The sequence below is a fragment of the Oncorhynchus kisutch genome, linkage group LG13 (assembly GCF_002021735.2).
Source record: "Oncorhynchus kisutch isolate 150728-3 linkage group LG13, Okis_V2, whole genome shotgun sequence".
Lineage (NCBI taxonomy): Eukaryota > Metazoa > Chordata > Actinopteri > Salmoniformes > Salmonidae > Oncorhynchus > Oncorhynchus kisutch.
Genome location: NC_034186.2, coordinates 6,728,209 through 6,751,516, shown reverse-complemented (window position 1 = coordinate 6,751,516; position 23,308 = coordinate 6,728,209). Strand labels below are relative to the sequence as shown.

Sequence of the window (23,308 nt, the reverse complement as noted above, 5' to 3'; positions counted from 1 at the left end):
GTTTTTAATGTCCCGTTGGTAGGATATACGTGCTTTCAGTTCATCCCATTTATTTTCCAGCGATTGAATGTTAGCTAGCAGGACGGAAGGCAAAGACAGATTAGCAATTTGTCGCCTGATGCTCACGAGGCACCCCAATATTTTTCAGCAAAATCTCTGTTTCCTTCTCCAGCGAATTACGGGGATCGGTAATGGTTCGCTGTCTGTAGAATATCCCTCCCCTCTGAATCATTGAAGAAAAACTCTTCTTCTAATCTTAGATGAATAATCGCAGTTCTGATGTCCAGAAGCTCTTTTCATTAGCAGCAACATTATGTACAAAACAAGTTACAAACAACGCAAAAAAAACTAACAAAATAGCTTGGCTGGTTAAGAGCCAATAAGACGTTAGCCTTCCCCTCCGACGTCATCATAGATACCCACTCTACATGTACTCACTCACTCACTCACAGTCACTCACACTCACTCACTCACTCTCACTCACACACTCACACACTCACTCACTCACTCACTCACTCACTCACTCACTCACTCACTCACTCACTCACTCACTCACTCACTCACACTCCAATAGGCTTTTACCAGGCTCCATAGTGCACATCTATTGTGTGCCGTCTGCTAATACATATGACAGTTTTGAACTGCAGTTGGTATGAAATGGCAGAATTCTTGTGCAAATATGGCTTGGTCGACACACCTACACCTGTATGGCTCGGTATTACCAGGGGGGGGAGTCAATAGAGGGAGAGTCAACTTGTTTGTTGTTCACAGGCTGGTTTGGTTTCATAGTTAAATAGGCCCTCCCATTCATATGCTTTGTCACATGCCCATTTTGGCACATTGTCTGTTCTGCTATACAGTGCTTGGATGTGTTGACACTTTTTAAAATTTAGTTCATGTACTTCCACTTTTACTAGAGCCAGGACGATACCAGTATCGCGATACTCCTTACTATTGTGTCAAGGAAACAAAACATGAAGCAGATTTAACTTCTTTAGGAAAACAGCCCTTATGTTGGAAACAATCATCATTATGTTGTCATCCTGAGTCACATTTATTTATTTTCCAAACTACAGCACACAATATGTTACATACTAGAGGTCGATTTACTTAGGGCTGATTTCATGTTTTCATAACAACCGGAAATCTGTATTTTTGGGCGCCGATTTGCCAATTTTTTATATATATATATATATATATATATATATATATATACATCAGAACTGCGATATATATAGTGGGGCAAAAAAGTATTTAGTCAGCCACCAATTGTGCAAGTTCTCCCACTTAAAAAGACGAGAGAGGCCTGTAATTTTCATCATAGGTACACTTCAACTATGACAGACAAAATGAACAAAAAAATCCAGAAAATCACATTGTAGGATTTTTAATGAATTTATTTGCAAATTATGGTGGAAAATAAGTATTTGGTCACCTACAAACAAGCAAGATTTCTGGCTCTCACAGACCTGTAACTTCTTCTTTAAGAGGCTCCTCTGTCCTCCACTCATTACCTGTATTAATGGCACCTGTTTGAACTTGTTATCAGTATTAAAGACACCTGTCCACAACCTCAAACAGTCACACTCCAAACTCCACTATGGCCAAGACCAAAGAGCTGTCAAAGGACACCAGAAACAAAATTGTAGACCTGCACCAGGCTGGGAAGACTGAATCTGCAATAGGTAAGCAGCTTGGTTTGAAGAAATCAACTGTGGGAGCAATTATTAGGAAATGGAAGACATACAAGACCACTGATAATCTCCCTCGATCTGGGGCTCCACGCAAGATCTCACCCCGTGGGGTCAAAATGATCACAAGAACGATGAGCAAAAATCCCAGAAACACACGGGGGGACCTAGTGAATGACCTGCAGAGAGCTGGGACCAAAGTAACAAAGCTTACCATCAGTAACACACTACGCCGCCAGGGACTCAAATCCTGCAGTGCCAGACGTGTCCCTCTGCTTAAGCCAGTACATGTCCAGGCCCGTCTGAAGTTTGCTAGAGAGCTTTTGATGATCCAGAAGAAGATTGGGAGAATGTAATATGGTCAGATGAAACCAAAATAAAAAAAATTGCTAAAAACTCAACTCGTCGTGTTTGGAGGACAAAGAATGCTGAGTTGCATCCAAAGAACACCATACCTACTGTGAAGCAGTAGAAACATCATGCTTTGGGGCTGTTTTTATGCAAAGGGACCAGGACGACTGATCTGTGTAAAGGAAAGAATGAATGTGGCCATGTATCTTGAGATTTTGAGTGAAAACCTCCTTCCATCAGCAAGGGCATTGAAGATGAAACGTGGCTGGGTCTTTCAGCATGACAATGATCCCAAACACACCGCCCGGGCAACGAAGGAATGGCTTTGTAAGAAGCATTTCAAGGTCCTGGAGTGGCCTAGCCAGTCTCCAGATCTCAACCCCATAGAAAATCTTTGGAGGGAGTTGGAAGTCCGTGTTGCCCAGCAACAGCCCCAAAACATCACTGCTCTAGAGGAGATCTGCATGGAGGAATGGACCAAAATACCAGCAACAGTGTGTGAAAACCTTGTGAAGACTTAAAGAAAACGTTTGACCTCTGTCATTGCTAACAAAGTTTGAGATAAACTTTTGTTATTGACCAAATACTTATTTTCCACCATAATTTGCAAATAAATTCATAAAAAATCCTACAATGTGATTTTCTGGATTTCTTTTCCTCATTTTGTCTTGTCATAGTTGAAGTGTACCTATGATGAAAATTACAGGCCTCATCTTTTTAAGTGGGAGAACTTGCACAATTGGTGGCTGACTAAATACTTGTTTGCTCCACTGTATATATATATATATATATATATATATTTTATATACCTTTATTTAACCAGGCAAGTCAGTTAAGAACACATTCTTATTTTCAATTACGGCCTAGGAACGGTGGGTGAACTGCCTTGTTCAGGGGCAGAACGACAGATTTTCACCTTGTCAGCTCGAGGGATCCAATCTTGCAACCTTACAGTTAACTACAGTTAATAACGACCTGCCTCTCTCTCGTTGCACTCCACAATGTTATACAAATGCAGTAAGCCAAGGTAAGTTTCTAGCTAGCATTAAACTTATCTTATAAACAATCATAATCACTAGTTAACTACACATGGTTGATGATATTACTAGATATTATCTAGCGTGTCCTGCGTTGCATATAATCTGACTGAGCATACAAGTATCTGACTGAGCGGTGGTAGGCGTACACATTCAAACAGCACTTTAGTGCGTTTTGCCAGCAGCTCTTCGTTGTGCATCAAGCATTGCGCTGTTTATGACTTCAAGCCTATCAACTCCCGAGATGAGGCTGGTGTAACTGAAGTGAAATGGCTAGCTAGTTAGCGAGTGCTAATACCGTTTCAAACGTCACTCGCTCTAAGCCTTCTAGTAGTTATTCCCCTTGCTCTGCATGGGTAATGCTGCTTCGATGGTGGCTGTTGTCTTGTGTTGCTGGTTCGAGCCCAGGGTGTAACGGTTTTCTTCCTGGGAAGGAGAGGAGGACCAAAATGCAGCGTGGTTATGGTTGAACATCTTTAATAAAGATGATAACGTGAACAATATACATATACAAAACAAGAAACCGTGGAAAAGCCAAAACAGTCCTAACTGGTGCAAAACACAGAGACAGGAAACAATCACCCACGAAATACCCAAAGAATATGGCTGCCTAAATATGGTTCCCAATCAGAGACAACGATAAACACCTGCCTCTGATTGAGAACCACTCTAGGCAACCATAGACTTACCTAGAATACTACACTGAACACAACCCCATTAAGCTAATAAACCCCTAGACAAGACAAACACATAATCAACCATGTCACACCCTGGCCTAACCACAATAATAAAGAAAACACAAAATAATAAGGCCAGGGCGTGACACAGGGAGGAGCGAGGAGAGGGACGGAAGCTATACTGTTACACTGGCAATACTAAAGTGCCTATAAGAACATCTAATAGTCAAAGGTTAATGAAATACAAATGGTATAGAGGGAAATAGTCCTATAATTCCTATAATAACAACAACCTAAAACTTCTTACGTGGGAATATTGAAGACTCATGTTAAAAGGAACCACCAGCTTTCATATGTTCTCATGTTCTGAGCAATAAACTGAAACGTTAGCTTTTTTTACATGGCACATATTGCACTTTTACTTTCTTCTCCAACAGTTTGTTTTTGCATTATTTAAACCAAATTGAACATGTTTCATTATTTATTTGAGGCTAAATTGATTTTATTGATGTATTATATTAAGTTAAAATAAAAGTGTTCATTCAGTATTGTTGTAATTGTCATGATTACAAATAAATAAATACATTTTTAAAAAAATCGGCAGATTCATCTGTATCGACTTTTTTGGTCCTCCAATAATCGGTATAGAGGCGTTGAAAAATCATAATCCGTCGACCTCTAGTATCAATGTGTCCATGTCACGCCCTGACCTTAGAGATCCTTTTTATGTCTCTATTTTGGTTTGGTCAGGGCGTGAGTTGGTGTGGGCATTCTATGTTTTTGTGTTCTATGTTGGTTTGGTCAGGGCGTGAGTTGGGGTGGGCATTCTATGTTTTTGTGTTCTATGTTTTCCGTATCAGTGTTTGCACCTTACGGGACTGTTTCGGTTTCAATTATTCTCTTGTTATTTTTGTATTTAGTGTTCAGTTCAATAAATAATTTGAACACTTACCACGCTGCGCTTTGGTCCGACTACTCTTCCTCATCCTCATCCTATAACGAAAACCGTTACAGTCCAAGTGGCTGGTGATCTCGCATGAATTGACTTTGAACTTTTAGATTTGTATCATTTTAATTAAGATTTTTATGATTATCCACTTGACAATGACTAAGAGAAACGAAAACGTTGTTTTTGAAATGAAACTGTTCCATGAAAGTGCGCATATGAGAATCAGAAATGGAACGCAGAACGGTAGAAATTGTAGGATAAATTGTAGGCCTGAAACTCACGCGCCACCTATGAAGTCTTTATAAAATAATTGCCTCCACGTTTCAATGGTCAGATTTCGCCTTGAAGGCCATGTTGAAGCAATGTAAGACATGCCTCATAATATGAAATAAAACATTTAGGTTTCAAACAATGAAGTGTTTTCAAAATGCGTTCTGCCTCCAGCTCACATTGTAAAGTGGTGGGTGAAGCGCTCATAGCCTGTTGCCTGCCCTTGAATGGTGAATGAGATGTGTGCTTCAATTGCCAGTTTAGAAATAAACATAGTATCTTCTTTTAACTGTGCATCAAAACTGTTTTTAACACGCGATTGCATTTAAAATTGTTGCGCAATGAAAGCACATTTTACTCCAGCCGCAACCAGCTGACGTGCCTCAGGAGAAATCCTGCTCAAAATAGGCTCTGTATGCTGTGCACATGTGATTCGTTGTGTTGGATAAATAAGATACATGATGACTAACGAAAATACACACAACCTAATTTAATTCCACTAAATTATGCAAATGAACCAACAGACCGATAAACATGACTGGTCAAATGTACATACAATGGCATTTATTTCCTGCCAGTCATTTTGCCCGGCAACAGATCAGGCAACAGTTTTATTTATCGGCTAAAAGCCATCAATTGCTGGCTAATAGAAACCCTGTGTGTGTGTGTTTTAGAGGAGTCTCAAGGGGGAGGTATGGGGGTAAGAGGGAGGGGAGTGTTCTTTCAGATAATTGTCAGTAATTACTCATTAGTGAAGAAGGTCAAAGTGTTGACGCTTTAATTCTTGCTTTAGTCAAGCAATGTGCCTCACAGACCCCTGGCCCCCTCTCTCATCTGCCCCTCTCTCCTCCGCCCCTCCTCTCTCCTCCACCCCTCCTTTCTGCTCTGCCCCTCTGCTCTACACAGAACAGAATGCAGCTCCACATATCTATTTTGAGGGCTCAGAGTGCCATGTCAGTCCAACCCATCACACGCACGATCACACTCACACAGACGCATGGACAGACACATGCACATACACACCCGTGCACACAGTTAAACACACACACACTGATTGCTTCACAGCTGACTGTCCTTTTCTAAAAAAAAAAGAAATTCTCTGGTATCTATTATCCCTGTCTGTCAGTCTTATCGTTTTAATTTTATTTCTCTGATATCTATTATCCCTGTCTATCAAGTCTTCTCTGTTTTTTTTATTTCTCTGGTATCTATTATCCCTGTCTGTCAGTCTTATCGTTTTAATTTGATTTCTCTGATATCTATTATCCCTGTCTGTCAGTTATTTTCCTTGAAAACACACAGGGTTACAAAAGATGTCACATGTTTGAGTCCTCCTCCCTGCCAAAATACACAGTGTCCAGCCAGCGGTATTAGAGAACATGGAGAGAGGGAGGTATGAAAACTAAACTGTCTCCTCGTACCTAAGGGAGAGAGGGAGGTATGAAAACTAAACTGCCTCCTCCTCGTACCTAAGGGACAGAGGGAGGTATGAAAACTAAACTGCCTCCTCCCCGTACCTCAGAGACAGAGGGAGGTATGAAAACTCAACTGCCTCCTCCCCGTACCTAAAGGACAGAGGAAGGTATGAAAACTAAACTGCCTCCTCCTCGTACCTCAGGGACAGAGGGAGATATGAAAACTAAACTGCCTCCTCCCCGTACCTCCTCAGATCAAATTGAATTAAAAGCCTATGTGAGTCAGCTTCTTCTGTCAGTGCTTTTAGGAAAACACACACACACACACACACACACACACACACACACACACACACACACACACACACACACACACACACACACACACACACACACACACACACACACACACAAACATCATTATTACCCTGAAGCTTTGTTTTGAATTCAATGTTTCATTTCTCCAATGAGGAAACACATTAACCTCTCAATGTGCAAAATGTCTTTATGAATGCTAATTATGTCTTTCAGGGCGATGTGTTTTATGTGGGCCATCGCTTATTATTCCAACTCCACATGACTGTGAAGAGGTGTGTATTATTTGAGCTGTTCCCTGAAGACTTGTTGGGTGTAATAGACTGGTATGACAGCTGCTCCGTTCTCTACTCTATAGGGAGCAGAGCCTCCAGGCATGCTAGCTTAACTTCACTGTCAGTCAGGTGCTATGGGCTGCTGAAGGAAGTCATTCATTGTAGTTGATTTTCAGTGTGTGTTCCTTTAAATGTCTTGGTCTTGGGTCTTGTTTTGAGTGCACACATTTCGCTCTAGGTCCGTACTGTTTTCTGTACCGAGACACATACATAGGAATAGACAGTTCCAGGAATGCAAGGCTTGTTAGACGACACGCACATACACACTCGTGCATGCGCGCACACACACACACACCATGCTGGACTCTTTTGGCTCTAAGGCACGGAGTGACAGGGACACACACACAGGCGACGTGCAGTGTGCCAACACAGCGCTAACAGGCATGTATGCTGCCCTAATTACAAAAAAAGGCATCCTGGGAACTTACGGACGTGCCTAAAGAAGAGAGGAGAGAGAAAAGAGAGATCCTCATTTCAGATATAGAGGGGAGGAATTCTAGAGTTAAACGAGTTGATCCGTGACTGTAATCAGTTCCTCTGGGATTGATCAGAGAATAATCTGGTTAATCCCATAAACAACGCGGGTGGACTTTGCCTCTCTCCCTCCTTTTCCCTTCGTCCCTCCCTCTCTTTCCTCTATCCGTCCCTCTCAGTCCTCTCGTCTCTCTCCTGTCGGAGCGGGAGCAGGAGTCAGAGTACGTCCTTCTCTCCAGCTGCTAGGGAGGCTGTGTTCTTTGGCAAGGTAGTTCGGCTGTCACCCCTCTCCACCCCCTCTGGAGCCATGTGGCACCCTATGGCATCAGCCTCATCTGGAAGCCCCATAAGGGAGCTGGGTTATATGCACTGTGAGTACCTTAGGACTGGGACAGAAGGGAGCTGGGTTATATGCACTGTGAGTATTTTAGGACTGGGACAGAAGGGAGCTGGGTTATATGCACTGTGAGTACCGCAGGACTGGGACAGAAGGGAGCTGGGTTATATGCACTCTGAGTACCGCAGGACTGGGACAGAAGGGAGCTGGGTTATATGCACTCTGAGTACCGCAGGACTGGGACAGAAGGGAGCTGGGTTATATGCACAGTGAGTACCACAGGACTGGGACAGAAGGGACCTGGGTTATATGCACTGTGAGTACCACAGGACTGGGACAGAAGGGAGCTGGGTTATATGCACTGTGAGTACCTTAGGACTGGGACAGAAGGGAGCTGGGTTATATGCACTGTGAGTACCTTAGGACTGGGACAGAAGGGAGCTGGGTTATATGCACTGTGAGTACCTTAGGACTGGGACAGAAGGGAGCTGGGCTATATGCACTGTGAGTATTTTAGGACTGGGGCAGAAGGGAGCTGGGTTATATGCACTGTGAGTACCTTAGGACTGGGACAGAAGGGAGCTGGGTTATATGCGCTGTGAGTACCTCAGGACTGGGACACTGACAGACATACTCCTAAGAGTAAAGATCATGGATCAGGGAGGTGAATAGTAAAGATCATGGATCAGGGAGGAGAATAGTAAAGATCATAGATCAGGGAGGTGAATAGTAAAGATCATGGATCAGGGAGGTGAATAGTAAAGATCATGGATCAGGGAGGTGAAGAGTAAAGATCATGGATCGGGGAGGAGAATAGTAAAGATCATCGATCGGGGAGGTGAATAGTTAAGATCATAGATCAGGGAGGTGAATAGTAAAGATCATGGATCAGGGAGGAGAATAGTAAAGATCATAGATCAGGGAGGTGAATAGTAAAGATCATAGATCAGGGAGGAGAATAGTAAAGATCATGGATCAGGGAGGTGAATAGTAAAGATCATAGATCAAGGAGGTGAATAGTAAAGATCATGGATCAGGGAGGTGAATTATTTACCCTGGCAGTCAGTGGCAGTGCAGAGGGGATATATAGGAGTGTGTCTGGTTTATGGTGTTTGTGTGTGTTTGGTAACACATTTGCAACACTGCAAAGTCCTGAAAATGTTGTTTTCAAAAGGTTTAAAGACAACGTGTTTTTAAACTGTCGTTTTGTATTCAGTGTCGTTTTATGGGCTGTTGTTTGTTTATAGTATGATCTTTTGCTACTTACCCAGAGTCAGAGGAAGTCAGGGATATTTCTATGTGTCTGTCTATCCCTTTAAGCATCTGGATAGATGCGTTCTTCTGTTCTGAGCTTTGTTTTCATTTGATGAGTTCCTTTACTGCAGTATGTTGGGTGGTTATTTTGTAATGTGTGCTTTATGGTATGTGAGGGCTGTTTATAGACTTGTGGTTTATGATACCGTTTGAATTGGCTGATAGCTGTTACTGTAAGTCAGAATGTGGGCTGTAAGTGTCACAAAGTAGAGCGGGTTTGGGTTTGGGTTTGTTTTGGTCAGGGGGCTCCTATAAGGGGAACAGAATGGGCCTTTTCTGTGTCTTGGTTTAGATTCTGTTACCTGCCTCTTATTTGGTGATCTTCTTAGATATTTTAACTATTGTCATATGGTGTCATGGATGATTGCGCATGATACAAGAAGAGGTCAGAAAATGATTGAATGTGTGAAACAGGAACACAGAGAGAGAGAGAGAGAGAGAGAGAGAGAGAGAATTATTATTTTTTTGGATCTGAGTATGGAAGCCTAGCTCTCTCAGTTCACGGTTCAAAGGTGGTCGTTGAGCTGATGTCACCACCAAGCTATCACCATAACAACTCTCTCTCTCATTCTCTGCATCTGCACTCTGCCTAGTATTACCTTCAGCACATCTATCTATCTCTCAACACCTCTCTCTCTGTCTCTGTTGTCTGTCACTCTGATCTCACCATCACCCCTCTTCCTCTGTGTTTTCCCCCTCCTCTGGTTGGCGAGGTGTTGGAGGTGATGATGTGATCCTTTTACACACAGACAGAAGAGAGACACAGACAGGGTCCTGTCGCTAGCCATTATCAGCCAAGAGGACCGACACTGTGTGTGTGTGTGTGTGCGTGCGTGCGTGCGTGTGTGTGTGTATTTTTGTGGCAGAGCTGCGATGAGTTGGTTATATTTTTGTATTGAGCATACGTCTCCATACACCTTTTGTTAACTGGTTGTGTGCCATAATTTGACCTTCCTTATTTACAATGTCATTCGTGAACATGATACTAACTTCCTTTTTAAAAAAAATATCCCAAGAAAATGGTCCTTTCCTCTATCAGTTGAGCCATATTATTTGCTCTACTGGAGGATGAAATTGTAATTTTAACCAACTCTGTGTGGCTTCATTTAAAAAGGAAGGTAGTTTAAATAGGGATCAATTGTCAATTCATTGGAAATGGTTTGTTTTAATCTGTATAAGTGCAAAAAAAAGACCCCTTTTTGTTTTTCATAGTAGCCTGCTGGAAAACCAGTTTGGATTTAGATATAATTTCGTTATGCTTTAAGAGAGAAGTAAAAAAAAAAAAAATAGGGATTTCTTTTCTCACCTTTATTTAACCAGGTAACCAGATAGGCTAGTTGAGAACAAGTTCTCATTTACAACTTTTGACCTGGCAGTTAATGCCTTTAACTCTCAAAAGTCATGTTGTTTGAACTTTATCTGGTTTGCCAATCCAAATGAAATGAGGGGGGGGGGGGGGGTGTGTCACGTGATTTGACAAAAGGATTCTCCTGGAGTTAGTAGAACCATGAATAAATATGTTAACTGTGACATCACTAGAGAATTAATCAGGGTCATTCTCCCAAAGATGGCCAGGTGTTTCCACGGTTTCAAGATCCTATATATTTTTCTATCACTCAACTTTTCCGGGATGTGTACACCAATCACATCAACACCATTTAATCGGGAGACCACATGGCAGTTAAAAAAATTGGTATCTTTTAGATACCCAATCTCTAATATAGTACTCTTATCATAGTTGGGTTTTAGACCAGATAAACTGGCAAACTTATCCAGGTTCTCAATAAGGCCCTTCAAGGTTATTCATTGAGGACTCAAGAGAAAACTTGAATCAGCAGCATACATTGATACTTTTGTCTCTAATCAATACATTTTCGGCTTCTTAATGTTATCATTAGACTTACAGTGCATTCGGAAAGTATTCAGACCACTTGACTTTTTCTACATTTTGTTACATTACAGACTTATTCTAAAATGGATTAAATTGTTTTTTTCCCTGCATCAATCTACACACAATACCCCATAATGACAAATTTTCTTTTTTTGAAATATCACATTAACATAAGTATTCAGACCCTTTACTCAGTACTTTGTTGAAGCACCTTTGGCAGGGATTACAGCCTTGCGTCTTCTTGGGTATGAAACTACAAGCTTGGCACACCTGTATTTGGGGAGTTTCTCCCATTCTTCTCTGCAGATCCTCTCAAGCTCTGTCAGGTTGGATGGGGAGTGTTGCTGCACAGCTATTTTCAGGTCTCTCTAGAGATGTTTGATTGGGATCAATTCCAGGCTCTGGCTGGGCCACTCAAGGACATTCAGAGACTTATCCCGAAGCCACTGCTGTGTTGTCTTGGCTGTGTACTTAGGGTTGTTGTCCTTTTGGAAGGTGAACCTTCTCCCCAGTCTGAGGTCCTGAGCGATCTGAAGCAGGTTTTAATCAAGTATCTCTCTGTACTTTGCTCCATTCATCTTTCCCTCAATCCTGACTAGTCTCCCAGTCCCTGCCGCTGAAAAACATTCCCACATCATGATACTGCCACCACCATGCTTCACCATAGGAATGCTGCTAGGTTTCCTCCAGACGAGACGCTTGGCATTCAGGCCAAAGAGGTCAATCTTGGTTTCATCAGACCAGATAATCTTGTTGAGAGTCTTTAGGTGCCTTTTGGCAAACTCCAAGCGGACTGTCATGTGCCTTTTACTGAGGAGTAGCTTCCGCCTGGCCACTCTACCATAAAGGTCTGATTGGTGGAGTGCTGCAGAGATGGTTGTCCTTCTGGAAGGTTCTCCCATCTCCACAGAGGAATTCTGGAGCTCTGTCAGAGTGACCATTGGGTTCTTGGTCACTTCCCTGTCCAAGGCCCTTCTCCCCCGATTGCTCAGTTTGGCCGGGCGACCAGCCCTAGGAGGAGTCTTCCAAACTTCTTCCATTTAAGATTGATGGAGGCCACTGTGTTCTTGGGGACCTTCAATGCTGCAGACATTCTTTGGTACCCTTCCAAAGATCTGTGCCTCGACACAATCCTGTCTCGGAGCTCTACGGACAATTCCTTCGACCTCTTGGCTTGGTTGTTGCTCTGACATGCACTGTCAACTGTGAGAGCTCATATAGACAGGTGTGTGCATTTCCAAATCCTGTTGAATCAATTGAATTTACCACAGGTGGACTCTCAAGGATGATCAATGAAACAGGATGCACCTGAGGATGCAATTTCGAGTCTCATAGTAAAGGGTCTGAATAATTATGTGAATACATTTATTTAAATATAAAATTATATAAATTAGCAGTAATTTAGAATGACCTGTTTTTGCTTTGTCCCATTATGGGATATTGTGTGTAGATTTCTGAGGATTGTTTTTATTTAATCCATTTTAGACTGTAAAGTAACAAAATGTCTGCAGCATTGAAGGTCCTCATGAACACAGTGGATGAAGTCAAGGGGTCTGAATACTTTCAGAAGGCACTGTATTTCCCATTCCCTCTCTACCAAATATTTTTTTTTAAATTATAGCTAACAGTTCAATGGCCCTAATAAGTTTGGTGACAGAGGGCAACCTTGTTTTACGCCTCTTGACTATTTAAATTTCTCAGAAGGATTGTTGTACATTACTTTTAGCCATTTTAGGAGAGATTCTCCAAAGTAAAAAAATTCAAGGAAAATCTGATTTCAAGATTATACCTGATTTCCCTGCGTTCTCAAAGGTTTCCATTATTTCTAGTAGTTGTCTGATTGTGATGAATAATGTCTGATAGGACCTTTTTAATTATATGAGCAATACATTTTGCCAATATTTTTGTGTCATAACGTTGAAGGGTGAGGGGACTCAAATTTTTTAAAGAGACAGGGTCTTTGTTCTGTCCCCCAGGTTCCTGCTTCAGTAGGAGCGAGATCAGTCCCTCTTTTTGTGTCATACAATTTGCTTTATATATTAGTAATTACAACATGATAGTAATGAATCTTTCGGTAGTTCATAAAAAGTTGTATATATTTCTATTGGAATGCCACCGAGGCTCTGCGGTTTTCCCCGTCTGAAAGGAATCGATTGCCAACCATAGTTTGTCCTGTGACATCACAAGATCTCACTCAAAACCCATCATCAAATAAGGTTGGAGGAACTTGTTTTCAATATTTTACTTCCTCATTCAAAATCTTCTTTGGTGAGATAAGGATTTCTCCATTGTTTGTAGCTATTCTCTGTAGGTTAATTGTGGTCGCTTAGGAAAAACATTTTTCGCCGTTCTCCATCCAATTTTGTCTGTTTTTATTTTAAATAAATGAAACCTGATCTTTCCTGAATAAGTTATATTTTTGTTTTGTGTCTAGATTCTGAAGTTCAAATGTATGCAGATGATACAGTGATATATGTGCATGCAAAGAGCAAACAACAAGCTGCACAAGAACTCACTACTGTAATGGTCCAGGTTACAAAGTGGCTCAGTGACTCGTGTTTGCATCTCAATGTGAAAAAAACTGTTTGCATGTTCTTCACAAAGAGGGCAACAGATGCTACTGAGCCAGATGTCTATGTGTCAGGGGAGAAGCTCCAGGTGGTATCCGATTTTAAGTACCTTGGCATCATACTTGATTCCAACCTCTCTTTTAAAAAGCATGTGAAAAGGTCATTCAACCTAGCTAATTTCCGATTTATACGAAATTGTTTGACTACAGAGGTAGCAAAACTGTACTTCAAATCTATGATACTCCCCCACATAACATACTACTTGACTAGTTGGGCCCAAGCTTGCTGTACAACATTAAAACCTATTCAGTCTGTCTACAAGCAGACTCTCAAAGTGCTTGATAGGAAGCCCAATAGCCATCATCATTGTCACATCCTTAGAAAGCATGAGCTCTTGAGTTGGGAAAATCTTGTGCAATACACCGACGCATGTCTTGTATTCAAGATCCTTAATGGCCTGGCTCCCCCTCCACTCAATATTTTTGTTAAACAGAAAACCCAGACATATGGCAGCAGATCCACAAGGTCTGCCATGAGAGGTGACTGTATAGTTCCCCTAAGGAAAAGCACCTTTAGTAAATCTGCATTCTCTGTGAGAGCTTCCCATGTCTGGAATACAGACACACATAACTGCACCACATATCACACTTTCACAAAATGCTTGAAGACATGGCTAAAGGTCAATCAGATTTGTGAACATGGTCCCTAGCTGTGTGTTGCCGCTTTCCATGTTGTCTGTTGTCTGTAGCTTGTGAGGTGTGGAAACACTTTGTTGCTTTTATTAATTTTGTCTTGCTGCTTTTTGTTTTATGCTGCTCTGTCTGTATGCTACGTCTTGCTTGTCCTATGTTGCTCTGTCTGTATGCTGTCTTGCTTGTCCTATGTTGCTCTGTCTGTATGCTGTCTTGCTTGTCCTATGTTGCTCTCTGTATGCTGTCTTGCTTGTCCTATGTTGCTCTGTCTGTATGCTGTCTTGCTTGTCCTATGTTGCTCTGTCTGTATGCTGTCTTGCTTGTCCTATGTTGCTCTCTGTATGCTGTCTTGCTTGTCCTATGTTGCTCTGTCTGTATGCTACGTCTTGCTTGTCCTATGTTGCTCTGTCTGTATGCTACGTCTTGCTTGTCCTATGTTGCTCTGTCTGTATGCTACGTCTTGCTTGTCCTATGTTGCTCTGTCTGTATGCTATGTCTTGCTTGTCCTATGTTGCTCTGTCTGTATGCTATGTCTTGCTTGTCCTATGTTGCTATGTCTTGCTTGTTCTATGTTGCTATTGTCTATATTGTAATTGTTTTTAATAACCTGCCCAGGGACTGCGGTTAAAAATTAGCCGGTTGGCTAAAACCGGCACTTTTACTGAAACGTTGATTAATGTGCACTGTCCCTGTAAAAATAAAAATAAACTCAAACTCAATTCTTCATTGCTTCTGTCTTGGCTACATAGGCTACTTGCAGTAGGCCTATCAAACGGGCAAGTATGTCACTTGGGTGGGTGGGTCGCTCAGATGGGTGTCTAGGAAAAGGTAGAGGTTGGCACCGTTCCATCATGATCCCGAGTGGCGCAGGCATCTAAGGCACTGCATCTCAGTGCTAGAAGCGTCACTACAGACCCTGGTTTGATTCCAGGCTGTATCACAACCAGCATTGATTGGGAGTCCCATAGGGCAGCGCACAATTGGCCCAGCGTCGTCCGGGTTTGGCCGGGGTAGGCCGTCATTGTAAATAAGAATTGGTTCTTAACCGACTTGCCTAGTTAATCAAATCAAATAAATAAATGATTGGATAAAATATGTTTCTGAAGTTTCACAGCTTTTGTTTACTTTATTATTTATTATTTATTTGTAAATGTATTTTCCATCTCTGGTGGAAACTCAGTCGTTATGGTACAACTCTTACTCTCAGACACGCATGGACTCAGACATTCACTACCGCTTTTCTCACTCACTCACTCACTTTCTTCTCATTAGACTCACACAGACACATGGGCACTCCCACCTCCCATCTCCCACCTCCCATCTCCCATTTCCCATCTCCCATCTCCCACCTCCCATTTCCCATCTCCCACCTCCCATTTCCCATCTCCCACCTCCCATCTCCCACCTCCCATCTCCCATTTCCCATCTCCCACCTCCCATTTCCCATCTCCCATCTCCCATTTCCCATCTCCCATCTCCCATTTCCCATCTCCCATCTCCCACCTCCCATTTCCCATCTCCCATCTCCCACCTCCCATTTCCCATCTCCCACCTCCCATTTCCCACCTCCCATCTCCCATCGCTTTTCTCACTCACTCACTCGCTCACTCGCTCACTCACTCGCTCACTCACTCACTCACTCACTCACTCACTCACTCACTCACTCACTCACTCACTCACTCACTTTCTTCTCATTAGACTCACACAGACACATGGGCACTCCCACCTCCCATCTCCCATCTCCGTCCTCCCATCTCCCACCTCCCATCTCCCACCTCCCATTTCCCATCTCCCACCTCCCATTTCCCACCTCCCATCTCCCACCTCCCATTTCCCATCTCCCATCTCCCACCTCCCATTTCCCATCTCCCACCTCCCATTTCCCACCTCCCATCTCCCATCGCTTTTCTCACTCACTCACTCGCTCACTCGCTCACTCACTCACTCGCTCACTCACTCACTCACTCACTCACTTTCTTCTCATTAGACTCACACAGACACATGGGCACTCCCACCTCCCATCTCCCATCTCCCACCTCCCATCTCCCATTTCCCATCTCCCATCTCCCACCTCCCATTTCCCATCTCCCACCTCCCATTTCCCACCTCCCATCTCCCATCGCTTTTCTCACTCACTCACTCGCTCACTCAATCACTCGCTCACTCACTCACTCGCTCACTCACTCACTCACTCACTCACTCACTCACTCACTCACTCACTCACTCACTCACTTTCTTCTCATTAGACTCACACAGACACATGGGCACTCCCACCTCCCATCTCCCACCTCCCATTTCCCATCTCCCTCCTCCCATTTCCCATCTCCCACCTCCCATTTCCCACCTCCCATCTCCCATCGCTTTTCTCACTCACTCACTCGCTCACTCACTCACTCGCTCACTCACTCACTCACTCACTCACTCACTCACTCACTCACTCACTCACTCACTCACTCACTCACTCACTCACTCACTCACTCACTTTCTTCTCATTAGACTCACACAGACACATGGGCACTCCCACCTCCCATCTCCCACCTCCCATCTCCCATTTCCCATCTCCCACCTCCCATTTCCCATCTCCCACCTCCCATTTCCCACCTCCCATCGCTTTTCTCACTCACTCACTCGCTCACTCGCTCACTCGCTCGCTCACTCACTCGCTCACTCACTCACTCACTCACTCACTCACTCACTCACTCACTTTCTTCTCATTAGACTCACACAGACACATGGGCACTCCCATCTCCCACCTCCCATTTCCCATCTCCCATTTCCCATCTCCCACCTCCCATCTCCCACCTCCCATTTCCCACCTCCCATCTCCCATCGCTTTTCTCACTCACTCACTCGCTCACTCACTCACTCGCTCACTCACTCACTCACTTGCTCACTCACTCACTCACTCGCTCACTCGCTCACTCGCTCACTCACTCACTCACTCACTCACTCACCTTCTTCTCATTAGACTCACACAGACACATGGGCACTCCCACCTCCCATTTCCCATCTCCCATTTCCCATTTCCCACCTCCCATCTCCCACCTCCCATTTCCCATCTCCCATCTCCCACCTCCCACCTCCCATCTCCCATCTCCCACCTCCCATCTCCCACCTCCCACCTCCCATTTCCCATCTCCCACCCCCCATCTCCCACCTCCCATTTCCCATCTCCCACCTCCCATCTCCCACCTCCCATCTCCCATCTCCCATTTTCCATCTCCCATTTCCCATCTCTTACCTCCCATCTCCCACCTCCCATCTCTCACCTCCCATCTCACACCTCCCATCTCCCATCTCACATCTCCCACCTCCCATCTCCCACCTCCCATCTCCCACCTCCCATCTCCCACCTCCCATCTCCCATCTCACACCTCCCATCTCCCATCTCACACCTCCCATCTCCCACCTCCCATCTCCCATCTCACACCTCCCACCTCCCACCTCCCATCTCACACCTCCCATCTCCCACCTCCCATCTCACATCTCACACCTCCCATCTCCCACCTCCCATCTCACACCTCCCATCTCACACCTCCCACCTCCCATCTCACACCTCCCATCTCACACCTCCCATCTCACATCTCCCACCTCCCATCTCACACCTCCCATCTCCCACCTCCCATCTCACACCTCCCATCTCCCACCTCCCATTTCCCATCTCCCACCTCCCACCTCCCATCTCCCACCTCCCATCTCCCACCTCCCATCTCACATCTCCCACCTCCCATCTCCCATCTCCCACCTCACACCTCCCATTTCCCATCTCACATCTCCCACCTCCCATCTCCCATCTCACACCTCCCATCTCCCATTTCCCATCTCCCACCTCCCAACTCCCACCTCCCATCTCCCACCTCACATCTCCCCTCTCCCACCTCCCATCTCCCATCTCCCATCTCACATCTCCCACCTCCCATCTCCCACCTCCCACCTCCCATCTCCCACCTCCCATCTCCCATCTCCCACCTCCCATCTCCCATCTCACACCTCCCATCTCCCACCTCCCATTTCCCACCTCCCATCTCCCATCTCCCACCTCCCATCTCCCACCTCACATCTCCCCTCTCCCACCTCCCATCTCCCATCTCACATCTCCCACCTCCCACCTCCCATCTCCCATCTCCCACCTCCCATCTCCCACCTCCCATCTCCCACCTCCCATCTCACACCTCCCATCTCCCACCTCCCACCTCCTTCTTTTTACCATCTTTTTATTTCCACCTGGTTGATTCTTGACTAATTTCAGGCTTTTAAGTACTTTAGTGTTCCAGTTCCTTGTATTTGGGGATTTAGTCTAGAAGTTTTTGTCCTTCTTCTGATGCTGTCATTTATCTATATAACATTTGTGACTCGTTTCAGGAAACTAGGTGTATGTCGCGGCTCACTACTTCACAGGAGAGCCAATTGAACGTAAACTTGAATTTTGATCAAAATGCGTTTTTTTGGGGCAGAAATGCATTCTGGAACATGTGAACTTTCACCTGCCTTAATAACAAACGTGTATGCCACAAATAAATTTGTTAAATTACGAAACTAGTTGGTTTAGCCACGGAAAAAGTGAGCAACCTTCCTGCTAGTCATGATTGGCTGAGATAATGAGTGGGCTGGACATGCAGAGAGATGAGTTTGGATTGGTTTGCCATGTAGCACGCTTCTGTCTATAACATGAGCTGGTCAGTATGTGTAGGTCATTATTTCTAATGCAGGTTTTTTAAAAAGATATTCATAAAGATAAGCACCAGATTCTCTCTTGGATACCGGTGAGCACCAGATACCGGTAAGCACCAGATTCTCTCTTGGATACCGGTGAGCACCAGATACCGGTAAGCACCAGATTCTCTCTTGGATACCGGTAAGCACCAGATTCTCTCTTGGATACCGGTGAGCACCAGATTCTCTCTTGATTACCGGTAAGCACCAGATTCTCTCTTGGATACCGGTAAGCACCAGATTCTCCTTTGGATACCAGTAAGCACCAGATTCTCTCTTGGATACCGGTAAGCACCAGATTCTCTCTTGGATACCGGTAAGCACCAGATTCTCTCTTGGACACCAGTAAGCACCAGATTCTCTCTTGGATACCGGTAAGCACCAGATTCTCTCTTGGATAACGGTGAGCACCAGATTCTCTCTTGGATACTGGAAAGCACCAGATTCTCTCTTGGATACCGGTAAGCACCAGATTCTCTCTTGGATACCGGTGAGCAGCAGATACCGGTGAGCACCAGATTCTCTCTTGGATACCGGTAAGCACCAGATTCTCTCTTGGATACCGGTGAGCAGCAGATACCGGTGAGCACCAGATTCTCTCTTGGATACCGGTAAGCACCAGATTCTCTCTCATTGATCTAGTTTGTATATCAAGTAAGGATTCTCTTAGAAACGTGTTTTAATATTGCTGTGATTAAATCTATAATACTCAGAGAGTCTGAGAGAGGACGAGATGACTGATGAATCTTACTGATCCTGAGAGATGACTGTGATGACAGATGAATCCTACTGATCCTGAGAGATGACTGTGATGACAGATGAATCCTACTGATCCTGAGAGAGGACGAGATGACTGATGAATCTTACTGATCCTGAGAGATGACTGTGATGACAGATGAATCCTACTGATCCTGAGAGAGGACAAGATGACTGATGACAGATGAATCCTACTGATCCTGAGAGAGGACGAGATGACTGATGAATCTTACTGATCCTGAGAGATGACTGTGATGACAGATGAATCCTACTGAACCTGAGAGATGACTGTGATGACAGATGAATCCTACTGATCCTGAGAGAGGACGAGATGACTGATGAATCTTACTGATCCTGAGAGATGACTGTGATGACAGATGAATCCTACTGATCCTGAGAGAGGACGAGATGACTGTGATAACAGATGAATACTACTGATCCTGAGAGATGACTGTGATGACAGATGAATCCTACTGAACCTGAGAGATGACTGTGATGACAGATGAATCCTACTGATCCTGAGAGAGGACGAGATGACTGATTAATCTTACTGATCCTGAGAGATGACTGTGATGACAGATGAATCCTACTGATCCTGAGAGATGACTGTGATGACAGATGAATCCTACTGATCCTGAGAGAGGACGAGATGACTGTGATGACAGATGAATCCTACTGATCCTGAGAGATGACTGTGATGACAGATGAATCCTACTGATCCTGAGAGATGACTGTAATGACAGATGAATCCTACTGAACCTGAGAGATGACTGTGATGACAGATGAATCCTACTGATCCTGAGAGATGACTGTAATGACAGATGAATCCTACTGATCCTGAGAGATGACTGTGATGACAGATGAATCCTACTGAACCTGAGAGATGACTGTGATGACAGATGAATCCTACTGATCCTGAGAGAGGACAAGATGACTGATGACAGATGAATCCTACTGATCCTGAGAGAGGATGAGATGACTGTGGTGACAGATGAATCCTACTGATCCTGAGAGATGACTGTGATGACAGATGAATCCTACTGAACCTGAGAGATGACTGTGATGATAGATGAATCCTACTGATCCTGAGAGAGGACGAGATGACAGATGAATCCTCCTGATCCTGAGAGATGACTGTGATGACAGATGAATCCTACTGATCCTGAGAGAGGACGAGATGACTGTGATGACAGATGAATCCTACTTATCCTGAGAGAGGATGAGATGACTGTGATGACAGATGAATCCTACTTATCCTGAGAGAGGATGAGATGACTGTGATGACAGATGTATCCTACTGACCCTGAGAGATGACTGTGATGACATATGAATCCTACTGATCCTGAGAGATGACTGTGATGACAGATGAATCCTACTGATCCTGAGAGATGACTGTGATGACAGATGAATCCTCCTGATCCTGAGAGATGACTGTGATGACAGATGAATCCTACTGATCCTGAGAGATGACTGTGATGACAGATGAATTCTACTGATCCTGAGAGAGGATGAGATGACTGTGATGACAGATGAATCCTACTTATCCTGAGAGAGGATGAGATGACTGTGATGACAGATGTATCCTACTGACCCTGAGAGATGACTGTGATGACATATGAATCCTACTGATCCTGAGAGAGGACGAGATGACTGTAATGACAGATGAATCCTACTGATCCTGAGAGATGACGAGATGACTGATGAATCCTACTGATCCTGAGAGAGGACAAGATGACTGTGATGACAGATGAATCCTACTGATCCTGAGAGAGGACGAGATGACTGTGCTGACAGATTAACCCTTCTGATCCTGAGAGATGACTGTGATGACAGATTAATCCTACTGATCCTGAGAGATGACTGTGATGATAGATTAATCCTACTGATCCTGAGAGAGGACAAGATGACTGTGATGACAGATGAATCCTACTGATCCTGAGAGATGACTGTGATGACAGATTAATCCTACTGATCCTGAGAGATGACTGTGATGACCGATTAATCCTACTGATCTTGAGAGATGACTGTGATGACAGATTAATCCTACTGATCCTGAGAGATGACTGTGATGACAGATTAATCCTACTGATCCTGAGAGATGACTGTGATGACAGATTAATCCTACTGATCCTGAGAGATGACTGTGATAACGGATTAATCCTACTGATCCTGAGAGATGACTGTGATGACAGATGAATCCTACTGATCCTGAGAGAGGACGAGATGACTGTGATGACAGATTAATCCTACTGATCCTGAGAGATGACTGTGTTGACCGATTAATCCTACTGATCCTGAGAGATGACTGTGATGACAGATTAATCCTACTGATCCTGAGAGATGACTGTGATGACAGATTAATCCTACTGATCCTGAGAGATGACTGTGATGACCGATTAATCCTACTGATCCTGAGAGACGACTGTGATGACAGATTAATCCTACTGATCCTGAGAGAGGACGAGATGACAGATTAATCCTACTGATCCTGAGAGATGACTGTGATGACAGATTAATCCTACTGATCCTGAGAGAGGACAAGATGACAGATGAATCCTACTGACCGCCGTTTTTAAGCCCACTGCTCTTAGGTGAATATGTCTAGTCTATGAGAAACAGAGCGATCTGACTAGTAAACACAAACAGTCAGTCTGTCTGGGTGTTTTTCTCTCTCCTTATCTGTCTGCAGTGTGTTGATTGGGCCATGATACATGATGATCTTTCAAATTGTCCCTGTGCAGTAAGCTGAGACTGGGGCGCTCTGGTAGTGTGTCACAGTCTGGTCAGGGCAACCTACCCAGGTCAAGGGTCACAGGATGTGAGTGGGTTAGATGGGAATGAGCAGCGCACCAGAGGAGTCAGAGGGAACAGGGATGTTCCCTTGCCATCAACAGCACATGCACCAGCCTTATTTCGTTTATCCCCACAGCTTTGTCTCTCTTCCCGTTTTCTCCTCCCCTCTTCCCTCTACTCCTCCTCCTCTCCCCTCCTCCTCTTCTCCTCCTCCCTCCTCCTCTCTGACTCCTCTCTCCTCCTCTCCACCTTCTCTCTCATCTCTCCTACTCCTCTGCCCTCCTCCTCCCCTCTCCTACTCCTCTCCCCTCCTCCTCCTCCTCCTCCTCCTCCTCCTCCTCCTCCTCCTCCTCCTCCTCCTCCTCCTCCTCCTCCTCCTCCTCCTCCCCTCCTCCTCCTCCTCCTCCTCCTCCTCCTCCTCCTCCTCTCCTACTTCTCTCCCCTCCTCCTCTCCACTCTTCCTCTCCTCCTTCCCTCCTCCTCCTCTTCCATCCACTCCTACTCCTCCTCTCCACTGTTCCTCTCCTCCTACTCCTCATCCTACTCCTCCTTTCCCTCCTCCCTTCCTCTCCTCCTCCTACTCCTCTCCCCTCCCCTCTTTCCTCCACTCCTACTCCTCCTCCTACTACTCCCCTCCCCTCTTCCCTCCTCTCCTCCTCCTCTCCCCTCCTCCACTCCAGCTCCTCTCCCTTCCTCCTCTCCTCCTCCTCTACTACTCCTCTCCCCTC

The 23,308-nt window shown here is 44.5% G+C and overlaps 1 protein-coding gene across 6 annotated transcripts in view; it reads left to right on the top strand.

Annotated features, from left to right (window-relative positions):
- The window catches only part of rxrgb (retinoid X receptor, gamma b), an 80,615-nt gene that overhangs the window by 5,809 nt on the left and 51,498 nt on the right, over nucleotides 1–23,308 (top strand). The window contains exon 1 of one of the 6 annotated variants that reach the window (XM_031785461.1): nucleotides 7,252–7,885. The exons of 3 other annotated variants lie outside the window; for them this stretch is intronic. In XM_031785461.1, the coding sequence (XP_031641321.1) occupies nucleotides 7,822–7,885 (64 nt within the window). In that variant the 5' untranslated portion in view covers nucleotides 7,252–7,821. Of the gene's footprint in view, nucleotides 1–7,251; nucleotides 7,886–8,380; nucleotides 8,403–23,308 lie in introns of those variants that run through there. 2 more of the 6 variants (XM_031785460.1, XM_031785466.1) reach the window with 2 other exon arrangements.